This window comes from Anguilla anguilla, chromosome 13 (genome assembly GCF_013347855.1).
Source record: "Anguilla anguilla isolate fAngAng1 chromosome 13, fAngAng1.pri, whole genome shotgun sequence".
Taxonomy (NCBI): domain Eukaryota; kingdom Metazoa; phylum Chordata; class Actinopteri; order Anguilliformes; family Anguillidae; genus Anguilla; species Anguilla anguilla.
In genome coordinates, this window is record NC_049213.1 from 24,530,921 (window position 1) to 24,544,613 (window position 13,693).

General features: G+C 40.6%; 1 protein-coding gene across 2 annotated transcripts in view; it reads right to left on the minus strand.

Annotated features, from left to right (window-relative positions):
• The window catches only part of fgd5a (FYVE, RhoGEF and PH domain containing 5a), a 42,231-nt gene that overhangs the window by 17,209 nt on the left and 11,329 nt on the right, over window positions 1-13,693 (minus strand). For both annotated transcript variants that reach the window (XM_035388874.1, XM_035388873.1), the window contains exons 3-5: window positions 5,873-6,014; window positions 4,860-4,918; window positions 4,551-4,581 (exon numbers count right to left, since the gene is read on the minus strand). In XM_035388874.1, coding sequence (XP_035244765.1) covers window positions 4,551-4,581; window positions 4,860-4,918; window positions 5,873-6,014 — 232 coding nt within the window. The remainder of the gene's footprint in view (window positions 1-4,550; window positions 4,582-4,859; window positions 4,919-5,872; window positions 6,015-13,693) is intronic.

Here is a 13,693-nt window from a genome sequence, read left to right on the forward strand (position 1 = left end):
CAGGGCTGCTCATGAGGTGTACCCAGGAGTTTAACACAGCAAGCAGCCTTTGAATGGGGTACCCCACATCCCCACATGCATGCAGTTTTTGACACCTGTTCAAAATGTGCATTAGCATATTTTACTGAATAAATGTACGTGGGGCCTCGGAAACAAAAGTGGCTTGAGACACCATGTGTTTGTGAGCCGCTGCTCTAAGGACGGGATTGTGGACACACCTCTATTAATCTAATTTACATATCTGCAACACCACCTGATGCATGTACATGGAGTAGAAGACTTGCTGGGCACTGCAGGATAAGCTTCAGCAAAGTACCATAGCTCCAGTGTTCCAGTAACAAATCTGCATGTCTGAAGTACCAACAGGTAAAACTGAAATGCCCTCAACATAAGACATAAACATAAAGGATCATAAATTACAGTTGTAGAGCAACTCTTAAAACAAATGCTGACATGATGTGATAGGATTGTGACACTGCACAATAGAATATCACTTTTATTGTATTCTGCTGGCTTTCTCTAAGTTACCATTTTTTACTCTCTTGTGAATTATTTTATCAACTCACATAGTATAATAAACTTTTATATATAATATATTCTTACTGGGCTTATATGTTTGGGTGATGTCATTATACACTTCACAATAAATCCCAGAAATCTGAAAAGATTGCTCTGACTGCCTCTGAGACAAAAAATTTAGCGATGACTTTCGTCGTTTCTTGGAAAATACTATTATTCTTGAGAAATGCTGAGCATAGCTGAGGCATATGTTTGCTGATAGACTGAGCTGATATACTGTTTTCTGGGCTGCGACTTTACATTGGCGGCAACCACACTTCACAATTTCTGCAGGAATTGTCTAGTTTAGAATAATATCTCAACAGGATTTCAGGTTGAAGAACTTGTATACAGCCCTCCTAATACATGGCTTTGTTGAATGCTCGATTCTGATCGGTAACTTCAGGCATTCTACAGTCTGATACTTCTGAATGACCACTGCTATGGGTAACAAACTACTTTAACTTTTACTTTAATACCACACCGTAGAAAGAATTGTGGTTAATTTTCAAATTTGTGACACCTGGTGTCAAAAAGACGCTATTCCGCCATTAATGTGCCACATATCTTGCTCCAATACCCCTGCATAGGCCTATATTATCTATGAGAACACAATGGAAAATTTGTTTCATATGAATTTCAATTTATTTTGACTAATAAAATCACCTTAAAGAAATAATTTGTGTCAAATTATTGATTGATTTCTTCTGTAAGGTAATTAACCTTGTCATAAGTGGGACAATCCACTTCAAGGTGTTCTGCTACTGACAACTAATGGCCTCTTCACCATGGTCATTACTTTTCAATAACAGACCACCTCATTGTGAATTATCCCGTACATATTCTGTGTTTCATATATAATTTCATGCTATTATTTTATTTGCAACTGAAAGAAGCAGTGCTAGACATACTGACTAAGTTTCTCCCCCTGCAGTGATACAAACCGACCAAAAAATGACTGCACCCCTGAACAGAACCTCTGAAATTGTTCTCTGAAGTTGAAACCATTCAACCCCCAACAAACACCCTGAAAGCAGCTGCCTTTAACTGACCAATTGTCAAGCAATTTACTCAGTGATGGCAAATCAGACGACCGCGGCACTCCGTGTCAAACCTACTTTTTTGAGAAAAACCGACTGAAAAGTGCAGTTTCATTTTCCATTCGGGATTGAGTCTGGAAAGTCTCAGCATTTTGTTATTGCTCATTAAACAATAGAACAATGGCTGGTGTGTTTTTCCCTGAACCTCTCCCAGTGGTGGGCTCTCACAGCTGCAGACACTGCAGAGCGAGTGAGTGTTCAACCTGGAATCTGCACATCAGCCCTGACCGAGACAACTCATCCTCAGTGACCTTGCTCAGGTTCTCTGACATTGACTGCATTATCTGTTCAAGGTGGACCACTGCTGTTGTGCCCTCATTGAAACTACAATACCTTCACCATCACTGTTTTTCATGAAAAATGTTACTGAATGATTGGAGAAAAAATCAATATGTAAGCTGTCTAAACTGTAAGTGCTGGATAAGGGGAAATACAGCAAAGATGTACTGTCCTGAATACTGCTCAACACTTCTGCCCTCAACACAACTCCACACTGTTCAACACTTCACACTGCTGCCTTGATCACTATCTCACTTTGTTGCAGTAAATACTCGTGCACTATTTTCTTGTATTTAGCACTTACTTTTAGTTTATGTGGCACCCATTAAGTCAATGAAAGACATGGGTCCATTGCATTGCTCCTGTGGGTAAAGCCCATCTTTCACAGTGTACTCTCAAACCGAGTGCCTGGTTTTGACAGTCAGCTAATGAAAAAGAATGAGCTCCTTTGTGATGCAGGGCATCCATAAGACCTGGGCCCCTCTTCACAAATCTCCTCACCATCTCACTTCAACACTTCACACACAGCTGAGACCCTGCCTGAACTCCCTGATTTATGATGCTCTCTTACGCTATGTCGAAACGGTCCAAAAACACATGTTTGGAATCGGGACTTAAAAGGGTCAGACATTAGCAGTGGCTGTGAGAGACGGGAAAAGCCTGAGGCATTGTGCATGTTTTGGTATGATTATACACCTGGACCTCAGCATCAAGTTATAATTCTGGGCTGTCAGGGGTTCACAATGCGGTTTACTCCTCATGGGCCCAAGAAGCCTTCCTAAACCTGCAGGAGTTGATCTCTTCCGTTCCTCCCACACCCCTCATCTATCTCTAGCTATAACTGGCCAGCTGCCCACCGTGAACAAACAATGCACAGCCTTGTGCTCTGTGATGTTTGCACAAGCAAAGTGTATTTCCATATAACACTCCCTCAAAGACACATGCCATTGAGATATGGCTAGAGGAAGACCAGGGGCAGGATGGTTTATTTCAAAGACACCAGGAACGGCTCTCTGAAAATGAGCAAATTACACCAAGAGAAGGGTTTTAATAATAGCTGTAAAATTTTAAATGAACAATCAAAATATATTTTATAAACCAATATACAGGACTACACCAAGGAATACAAATTATATAATTAAGGGTGAAGACAAGTAGATGACAAAAGCAGGCATGAATCAATTTTCAAAAATTAAATAGAAGACAAATAAAGGATCCAGTATGTACAATACAATAAAGCAGCATGATGTAAAAATGATCCATACATGACAGCAGAGATTATGTTGGAAGTATCAAGCTTTATAAAAATTACCTATGTGAGGCCCATATAACTGAAGACTGCAAAGGGTTAAGTGCTCACTATACTAATACAAATTCATAAATTATTTGACATTAAACCATACATGATATTGTGGCAGATGAATGTATGCGTCATATCATGTTAGACCAACTGCGCTGGGCTTTGCTTGACCTTTCATGCACTTTGTCCCGTGGCACCCTCCTGACCGTGGGCATCAGACTGGCCTTACAAGGGCCACGCAGACAAACGTATGCCGAAGTAAAGGTTACTGAAACAAAGGGCTGCGGAGTACATTTGCCGTCACCGTCTCACAAACGCTTTCAAATCAGCTCCATCACGGTGGGGAAGGCCACAGCGCTGGAACAACACTGATAAACCGGGCAGGGCCTCTTGCCCACAAAGAGAAAAAAACTAAAACAGAGCCATGGGGCTGCCAAGGAGACATGGCTTATTACTGGCACACAGGAAGTGATGTCATGAGTGATATTAGTGTACTCACAAACTATTATTGGAGTACAAACTATTTTAGCTCCATTCAATGGATGAAGTGTGCATGTGTGTGTGTAAGAGTGGGGGGACGAGGGGTGGTAAATGACAGCTGAGGTCAGATCCTAAGTCAGATGCTAATTTTAATAAGATTTTTTTAAATAAATAAATTGATATACAAAAGGCTTTATTCAAAAATAGGTGTGTTTGTATCACCAGGTCAGTGCAATGTTCCCATCTCTCAGAGTTCCCATCTGCTGAGATTGTGCTAAGAGCACCAAACTTTTCTTCACAGTCATCCACTCTCTATATCAGTCTGTATTATAACCAAGACCCTGGTACAGCCCCCAACCACCCTCCTCCACAGCATTCCCTGCCCTCCCTGATGCAAACAGAGCAAAGAGTACAAATAGATTGTAAAACAGCCGGCTTTATCAGAGTTACAGATGAGGGGTTGGCTTGTCTGAGTGGATAGGGTTGGTTTCTGGAGCATGGCTACTCCAAATACATCTGAGGCCTGCATGCAAAGAGACTTCTCTCTACTGCACTGGTAGCTCGGTTCCACGATGCTCGTCTTATGGATACCATTTACAGAGGGCCACTGGGTGTCAGGGAATTATGGCATTATGGGAAAATACCAGCTTTAAAACAGCTAAAAGCAGTAAATTAACCAGCCTGACAAAAGGTCACAAACAAGGCTTATTTAGCAAAAAGAAAAAAAAAACCTTTTTGCCTCCTTCCACATACTAGGAATAGCACTGGATGAGAAGAGCTTGATATACAAAGCAATACAATATTTTCTGTATTAATGAGCTTGTGTTCCCTACCTCATGTAGCATCTTGAGACCTTTTACATGCCTGTAAAAAAAGACCCCAGTCAAAACATATATGTATATATTTTTTAACATATTATTAGGTGGAAGAATAAGGAATTATAACTGCAGAAAGCGAAATATAAAATTCACATCAAATGCAGGTATATACTGTATAGCACTTCAAGATACATATGTGTTGCATATATTAGAGTGGCATAGATGACATTTGTTTTTGCAAAATCTGAAGAAAGAGCTGTAGGAACAATAATTGGCTTTTTCTGTGTGATCTGAATGAAAACATATGTCACTAGGGCTACTTACTGTTTCTCTGAATCCATCAGACCTTTGGCAATGTAGAATGCTCTGGATCGCCCATCGATCTATGTGGAAAATTTAAAAAAAAAAAATTGTCATAGAGCATAAGGTCTAATTAATACTAAATATATGAATGTGATGTTTTTGATTGGCTAATTTGGAGAGCTCAAAAAAATAAAAATAAAAATCAATCTTCCCTCAGTGTTGATTGCACCAATGCTGATCACACATTTGGATTTTATAAACCTGATATTTCGTAAATCAGGGGTGGATTTCTTTGAGTATTTATTTCATATTTGTATTCGTTTTTTTAATCTTTAATGGGTATGGAGCTCTCATATAATAATAGTGTTCATATTTACCTCTTACAAAAATGAAAAACATATTACATTGGTATACTGTTTGTAGAACCCATACGTGCATTTTTATTTTAGTGTGATTTAGAGGTTAAAGGAACTTTCCTTTCTGTTTTCACCTTCTTTTATTGACAAAATAAAACAAAACACATAATGTGTTCCCTATTGCCTCGAGTAAAGGTATTCTTCCCTTGTTTAATAAAAACACACAAAAAAAGTTAAAAAAAAAAAAAACTAGGTCACATGACCAACACTGGAATGTTTTTCCTGAGTTGGAGAATGGACAGGTTCTTCCCCCACCTTGTGATTCTTCAAAAAAACTCATCAACATGAAAAACATGCATGACAATCCACTCCTTTAGGTCACTTGGGATCAAGGGCCAGAGAATGACTTGCTATCAATGTTTCTCTGCATTTAAGGCTCTCAGTTGTAGAAAAAAGTATCTGCTCAGTTGATCCTGTGTAAAGCAACAGGTTGTGTGCTCACTCAGGGCCAGATTAACTAAAAGATTGCAACTGCTTTTCCGATGCAAAAGCACTTGCTACAAGGTTTCAATATCTACTCTGAATTTACTGAACGGACGCAACAGGTAAAAATCGCTATCAGACCTGTGTCTTTTGCCATCATTCTTTTTGTATGCCTAACAAACAGGCATTACTCACCTGTTTGTCATAATTGTATTCTGCACAGCCATCTTCTTCCTCTGAGGTCCGGCCTTGGTCTTCCTCACCTACTGACTCACCCGCAGCCTCGCCCGAGGGCCTGGGTGCCACAGGACACGCCCTGTAGGGCTCCGTATAGGTACTGCAGAGACCAGCACAGAGGACAGGACCAACACAATCAGTACCAGAGAAACAGTGGGGACATATCCATACAAAAACAGAGTCATCTTTTACTTTTACATATGATGCATTCATGTAGCTATAGATACAGGAGGGAAATTCAGGTCATAGCCATTCAACCCTTTGATCAAAAGCCAGCGCTCTGCTCTTCTATCTGATGGAGTGGTCAATGCAACTAGATTTCACACACGTATGAACGTAAACAAGCATGTAAGCGAGTACACACATACACACACACATGCTAATCCATACACACATGTCCTATGCATGCTTATGACATGACGGAGATTGAGACTCTAGACTTCTACTGTGCCCTGTCCCCAACTTTCTTCTTCTCATCCCTTTCCCCTCACCTACAGCTTCTCTCCATTCTGTTCTCTCCTCTCCTTTCCTCATGATGTTTTAAACGGATGACTGGGCCCAGATTGTGGAGATGTTAACAGTATGAATGGAGGCTATCGTCTTGATGACTTTACCAGGTCCCTCCACCCACAGGGTGGGGTGGGAGGGGGGTAGGCGGACTCCCCTGCATCCTCAAAAGGTTAAAAGTGTTCCCAGCCGATTGTCATGTCATCAAAGACACAAACACAATCTTCTCTCAAGTGTACCCGCTGCAGCATCTCCAACGCGGATTCCATTATGAAGGGCTCGAGGGGGACCACTGCCTCATTACTCTGCTTGGAAGTATTTCAACATGGTGACACACTGCCATTCCCTGCTAGATTTCATTTCACATGTCCCTAGTGGTGCCCTGTGGCAGAATGGCCCTTTGACCCCTCTTGCCCCGGTGGCTGATGTGTGGGATATTTCAAAATGTACCACGACTGGTTTTTGTCAGTCATATAACCTCAACTGTCACTTCATCCCTGAGAAAGAGTGAGAGTTGGGGAGTGTTGCATTCCATATATCAGGGGTGTAGTGTACCCAAGACTTTTGAATGGGCACAGAATCAAACAAACAAAACGAGTATGGTTTATGTCCACAATACAAATATATTTTTCTTCAATCATTTATTTCCCCTCTTTTATTACTAAGAGTGACAGCACTACACTTCCAACAGTAACAACACACAACCTAAAATGCACTAAATATTCCAACAGCAAATTGTGCGTGTGTGTGTGTGAGTGAAAAAGAGAGAGAGAACCAAAGGTGGTTTAAGGGAAGTAGGTGCCTACTTTAACTCTGCATGCCATCAAAAGGCATCCCCTCCATTCTCTCTCAGTTCACTGACCTGTCTGCCTTAATTAGAATGACCATAAGGTCAGAAATTAGCCGCACGTTGTGATATTGTGTATCACAGGTATTGTAATTCCTATATGATGTCTACTCCAAAGATTCTGTCACATGGTAGAACTGCATAATCTAGATACAATGGCGTAGCAGGCACAAACCACACAGTAGAAGCATAGGCTAATACATAAATAAAGAGTGGCATTTTCAAGGGGAATTATTACACAACCCTGTATCCAATGGGCATCCACCCAGACCTATAAAATGAGGTTTTAACTGCGTGGCTTGGGACAGTTAAATGACTTCAACCATAGAAATCTAATAAAAGGTGGGACCCTGTAACATGAGATCTAAATCTAATCTTTGTCTCTTCTTTCTTTCCCACCAGCTCTCTATCCCTCTCAGTTTTACATAAGCTTAGTGAATTATTGGGTCCACAGTTAAACTCTGTGTAAAACAGAAGGTGACCTTTCAAAGGAGTCGAGTGATTTTTCACTTGCAAAACGGTTGGGGTTCCCAAAGATAAATGTCTACAACTTAAGATCTCTTGGGAATTAAATACTGTAATTTGGAAGAGAAATGAGTTGTAAACTGATTTTGAAACATCAGGCCAAACACTGTTATTACATGTGCAATGTAAAAAATAGTGTTCACTTTCCCTCATTCTACAGTATTTGCATAGTGTATGCTTTGTTTTCTCAAGATGTATTGAAATGTAAAAGTTTTTGGAATGTAGAATAATGCATAGATAAGTCCACAATAATTCACCTCCAATCACACCAAGGTTTTTCAGGAACGATACCCAGTATATCTCACATTCACATTTCTTTCATTGCCTACATTTGCATTAAACTTCCACAGTATACATAATTTCTCTACCAGTGATAGTAATTCACATAACAAAGTTGAAACATTTCCCATTAACACAATGCAATTACCATATAGCACCCCATTTTATTGCACCCCTGAGCTAAATTTGCTGTTGCAAATTACAAAGAAAATTAGAGGATTTTTTGCAAACTTATTTGTTTCTATTTTTACAGACTTTGGAAAGCTTTTATTTCACAATTCCATTAAGACAAACACTGAGCATTAAAACACCTATTACTGAGCAAATTTCCTTAATAACTGCATGGAGGCACCCAACAATAGAAACAGTAGAAATTAGGTTCAAATTATAAATCAAAATTGGATGTGCTAACTTGGCCAACAGTCCAGTGGTTATGAACATGGTTCTGGTGGCTATAGGCCTTATTGTCACACAACCTTAATTAAAAGTGCACATATCATTTTTATTTAATTTTGCTTTTTCAGCCAATGTGCAAAATTTATATATGCAATAGCAGGCAAGTTAGTTGCTTCAGACCTGTTTTCTTTTTTCCTCCTCAATGTATTGCTTCTTCTGGACAGCAAATCCAGAAGGAAATTTCCTTTTAGCCATTTGGCTAGCCTAGGTAGGGAGTGATGGAAATGGCAGGTAGAGTGGAGAGAGATTGGGGGGGAACTGAATGTGCTGTGGCCACTGCAGGTGGCTCTAAGAGACTGGGTGAAGCAAACCCTACTGTTTACCCACCCTGTTCCTGTACAGGATGTCCCACTGTACCTCACCCTGTCCATCCCACCTCTGGGTATGTTTCCAGCATATGTATGTGTGTCTGTATGTGAGAGAGTGGGCGAAAGGGGGGGGGGGGAGGGGGGAGGGAGGGAGGGAGGGAGAGAGGGAGAGAGAGAAAGAGAGAGAGAGAGAGATGGCTGTCTACATTGCGTGTTGGAGCATAGGTGAATGTGGTTGTGCACGTATCTGATAAAGTTTAGCTGTGCAATTTCTCATCCTACATGGCTCAATATTGCATTGAATAGCTGTGTGGTATAATGTTATGGAACTGGTCTTGTAATTCACTAAAGGATGTGGGTTTGATTTACAGCTGGGGTACTGCTGTTGTACTCTTGTGCAATTTATTTAACTTGAATTTCTAAAATTAAATCCATATGTATAAACTGACTATGTTTATAGGACTACAGTACCCACGTACATGGTTGATGTTATATCTCAGTGATAATAAGTGATAATCGATGTGTTTTACAAAAAACTAAAAACATTTTATAAAAACTTTCCACAATATTAGAAGTCATGTTATTCATATTAATATTATTTTCTATTAATTAAAACATGTAATGATCATTTAGGTGCTTTTTAAAAGGTTAAGGTGGAGATCAGAAATGACTGGGATGGAAGCTGAGGAGGCTTGGCTTCTGGTGACTGGGTCACTCAGAAGACAAGAGGACCCTGGGCTGAGAATGATAATAGCAATGTTTGGTGTTTTTTTTTTTAGATCGGACAGGACAATGCTTTCTGGGCCAAGGGAATTGGGGGGGTTGCCACACTGCAGAGGGGTGTGGGGAAATTCACATTCTGCACACCCTCAGTGCCCTGCCCATACACCCCCCTTTTGGAGTTGCCCTCTTGTCTAGCATTTCCTGTAAACAGTAAAGTGGAAGCTCATAGGCAGGACACTTCCTCCCTGGGGATAACCTGGCAATGACCTCAGTGTGGCTGCCGCTCTGCCTACCCTACGCCCAGGTCCACTGGCGGCCAACACCTCCAGCCCTCACCACTACAGCCTGGTACTACCACATTTATCGCTCACAACACTACAGCTTGCTACTGTTTACCGCTCACTACTACAGCCTGCTACTGTTTACTGCTCACTACTACAGCCTGGTACTGTTTACTGCTCACTATTACAGCCTGCTACTGTTTACCGCTCACTACTACAGCCTGGTACTGTTTAGTGCTCAATACTACAGCCTGCTACTGTTTAACACTCACTACTACAGCCTGGTACTGTTTACCGCTCACTACTACAGCCTGCTACTGTTTACCGCTCACTACTACAGCCTGCTACTGTTTACCGCTCACTACTACAGCCTGCTACTGTTTGCCGCTCACTACTACAGCCTGGTACTGTTTACCACTCACTACTACAGCCTGCTACTGTTTACCACTCACTACTACAGCCTGCTACTGTTTACCGCTCACTACTACAGCCTGCTACTGTTTGCCGCTCACTACTACAGCCTGGTACTGCTTGCCGCTCACTACTACAGCCTGCTACTGTTTACCGCTCACTACTACAGCCTGGTACTGTTTAATTCACTAGTACAGCCCAACACTGAGCATGTGGCGGGCGTTCTGTGTATTCCAGAACACTTAGGCAAGGTCTCCCTCCACCCCCTGCCCCATCAACAAACAGGATAAGTTTGTGGAGCCCCCTCCCCTGCCTAACTTCCTGTCTGAAAGAGTGTGAACACACCTCACATTGCTCTCTGCTGCCATGATCATTCCTAATCCCACATATGCAATTCACAAGAAGGCTGGAGGCTGTGGAAATGTGAGAGGAACTACTTAAACTTAAAGTGCATACAATACATATTACGAGTTTAGTACATTAAACAGAAGCAATTGACATTTTATTCTTCCATCAACAACCAGCACAATGAAAACATATCTGGAAAAATTCCTCCATTCAGAAAGTACCAAGACATTTCCTGAACAAAATACAATTACACCAAGAAACAAAAACTGCAATGGGACAGTGGAACAAAATACCCTTATCTTCACTGTATAAGAAATACGCAGTGATACACTGCAACAAACACAAATCTTAAACCCTCATTACAGTGCAAATGATAATAACACAGAACATTTGTAATATCTCAAACCAGAGGGGTAAGTATAAAATGGCTCATATAATGAGAACAACGGCTCCAGTATCTACAACAGTCTGTTTCTTGAGAGTAATAATGGAACATAAATATGTCAAATGTAGTAGAGAGTTGTGTGTACACAGCACAATGTTGACAGCTTTTTATAACAATATGTAAAAATCATATGGAGTTTCACCATAAACTGAAATCTTTCCTAATGTAGTCAACACCCCAAAAATGTATTTTGTGCATATCTAAGCATATTTATATATTATTTTGTCAAAATGGCCATTGGTCCACTTTTCTATACTGACAGACAATGCCAAGCTCAAATTATTTAATTTACATTATTGTGGTGCATTGGACAGACATCACATTAACAACATACTGCAATGGCAATGATAGAACCTTACACGACCACCAGTGTAGAACTTTGTCACTTTTTCACCATGAAACATACCAGATCAGGATTATACAGAATACATGCTGTAGGATGTATGTATTGTAGATAGTCTGTGCTTTCTGTATTGCTGAAAATCCAGGATCCAGCACTAATTGGTTCTTATAAACAAAGCCGTGAACTCAGCAGTCCTATCTGACAGCATGCTAAAATCAAGGGGAATAATATATTGTGCCTCCCCCTTGTTTTCAGATACCAATTAACAAGCCACATTGAATTAAACAGCTAATTAAGTGCACCATTGCCACTCCAGTACAAGGACAGCAATTAAGGGCTTGCATTAAAAATACTGAGCAAAGCAAAACTGATGATCCTCAAAGGAAGAGAAGCAAAAAACTTTACAAAGATGAGCATGCCCAGCACTATAGTGATGGGACTGAGATTTCATAAGGCCGTAAGAATTCAGAGCAAAGCATCCCCATTGCTGTAGCTGGTATACATCTCATCATCCATATCCGATTTTCCAACTCTCCAGGACCTATAGATTAAGTACTACAGATATACATTACGTAGACTACGTTCAGACTGCGGACATCAATGCTAATTTTCAAGAATTTCAATTTTTACTCAGATCCTTTTTTATGCTGACTGTTCACATTCATTTTTGAAAGTGACTGCACAGAACTGCCAATGCAGAATTCTTATGACACTGTAGCACAGAGAGTGATATAAAAATCACTGCAGTGGTTTATCTAAATTTGGGCAGGGAATACCCTTCTGTACCAGTCTTGTCTTTGATTAAGGGCATACTCCACCCAACTGGGATACATAAATGTTCTAACTGCATGCATGGACACAACAATTCCGATTTTAACATCTACACAGCAGTCTCATGCAAGTCATACATCTGATTAATTTTCACATACAGATGGAACTGAAAAGATGCAACTCCATGTGGTTTGTTACTATTCACACTGTTCTGGAAATATCCAAACTGTGTCACATATGAGGGAATTGGGCCAAGTTTAGCTCCATCCTGAATGTAGCCGTAGATGCTCGGTTTTGTTCTGATTATGGGGTTTTGCTCTCGCATCACTTTCACAAAGCACTGACTGGGACTGTGGACTGCACAGTAAAATATTCAGTGTTAAATCAACCCCTTTAGAGTACATATGGTCCCAAATGGTCTCTCTCTCGCTCATACTGTATATACTCTTAGGCTTGAATTAACACTGAACATTTTACTGTGTTTCTGTCCAGTTCTGGAAAAGCTGACAAAGCCACAATGTTGAAAAGGTCTGTCTTAATTTGTACTTAAAGCACAACATCAAGAGGGAGATAACAAGCTTGCCCTTTAAAGCAAAACAAATACATGTCTGGTCAAAGCCTGTTTGTGAACTGGTAATTATAGGGCTGAAAAGGAGGGTACAGTTTCAACAAATGTTTAAGTTTATTTTAAAAAATGATATGTATATACTGTGGTATGCTAAACTGATCACTCAGCTAAACACCCAGACCTAAACAACCAGGTAAGAGGACTCTTTAAATTTTTTTTTTTGCACTGTTCAGACAAGGAAGACATAAAAAATGATAATTACATTAGCATAATTCACATACATAAAACATCTGATAAGGACTATGGGCAAGGGATTATAGGTTATTGGTTGATTAGATTATGACTGCAGGGATGAATCTTTTTGCTGAAATTAACTCTACTGCACCTCTGGGTTCTATAACAGTGCTGTAACAGTAGCCGAAATGCTCCTCTCTGGACTCTATGCTCTATGGCTAAAATCTACGGCTCACAAGCCTACTTGAACGCAGTACGACTGCAAACAGAATCTCTTTTCCAGCAGACATAAAAGACTTTGCAGGCCATTCCTCAGCCTTACTGCAAAGCCCTCCAAGTTCAAGACCAAGCCTCCAAATGCACATGCTCTGCTCTCACTGACTGGAGGGAAGAGCAATGACTCCTAAAAGTGCTGACAATGAATCACTCCCGCGGTTGCTGGGTAGCTGCTGAGAACAGGGCCAATGTAAACCCTGTACTGAAAAAAAAAATCAACCCCATCTACAGCAGCAACATTTGCAGCCCAAGAAAGAACATTTTTTAGCTAGCCGATAAAGGCAATGGCTTCAGAACAGTGAGGACCATGGGTATGAAATGATAGCCACCACAAGCTTATTGCCACAAAGCTAATGGACAATGTAGCTGAACGCCCACAGAACAAGCGTGCAACAGTAGCTATAAACTGTATGTAATTTTCCTGCAGGACATGGACCTCAGTCAGTGTTTCCACAAT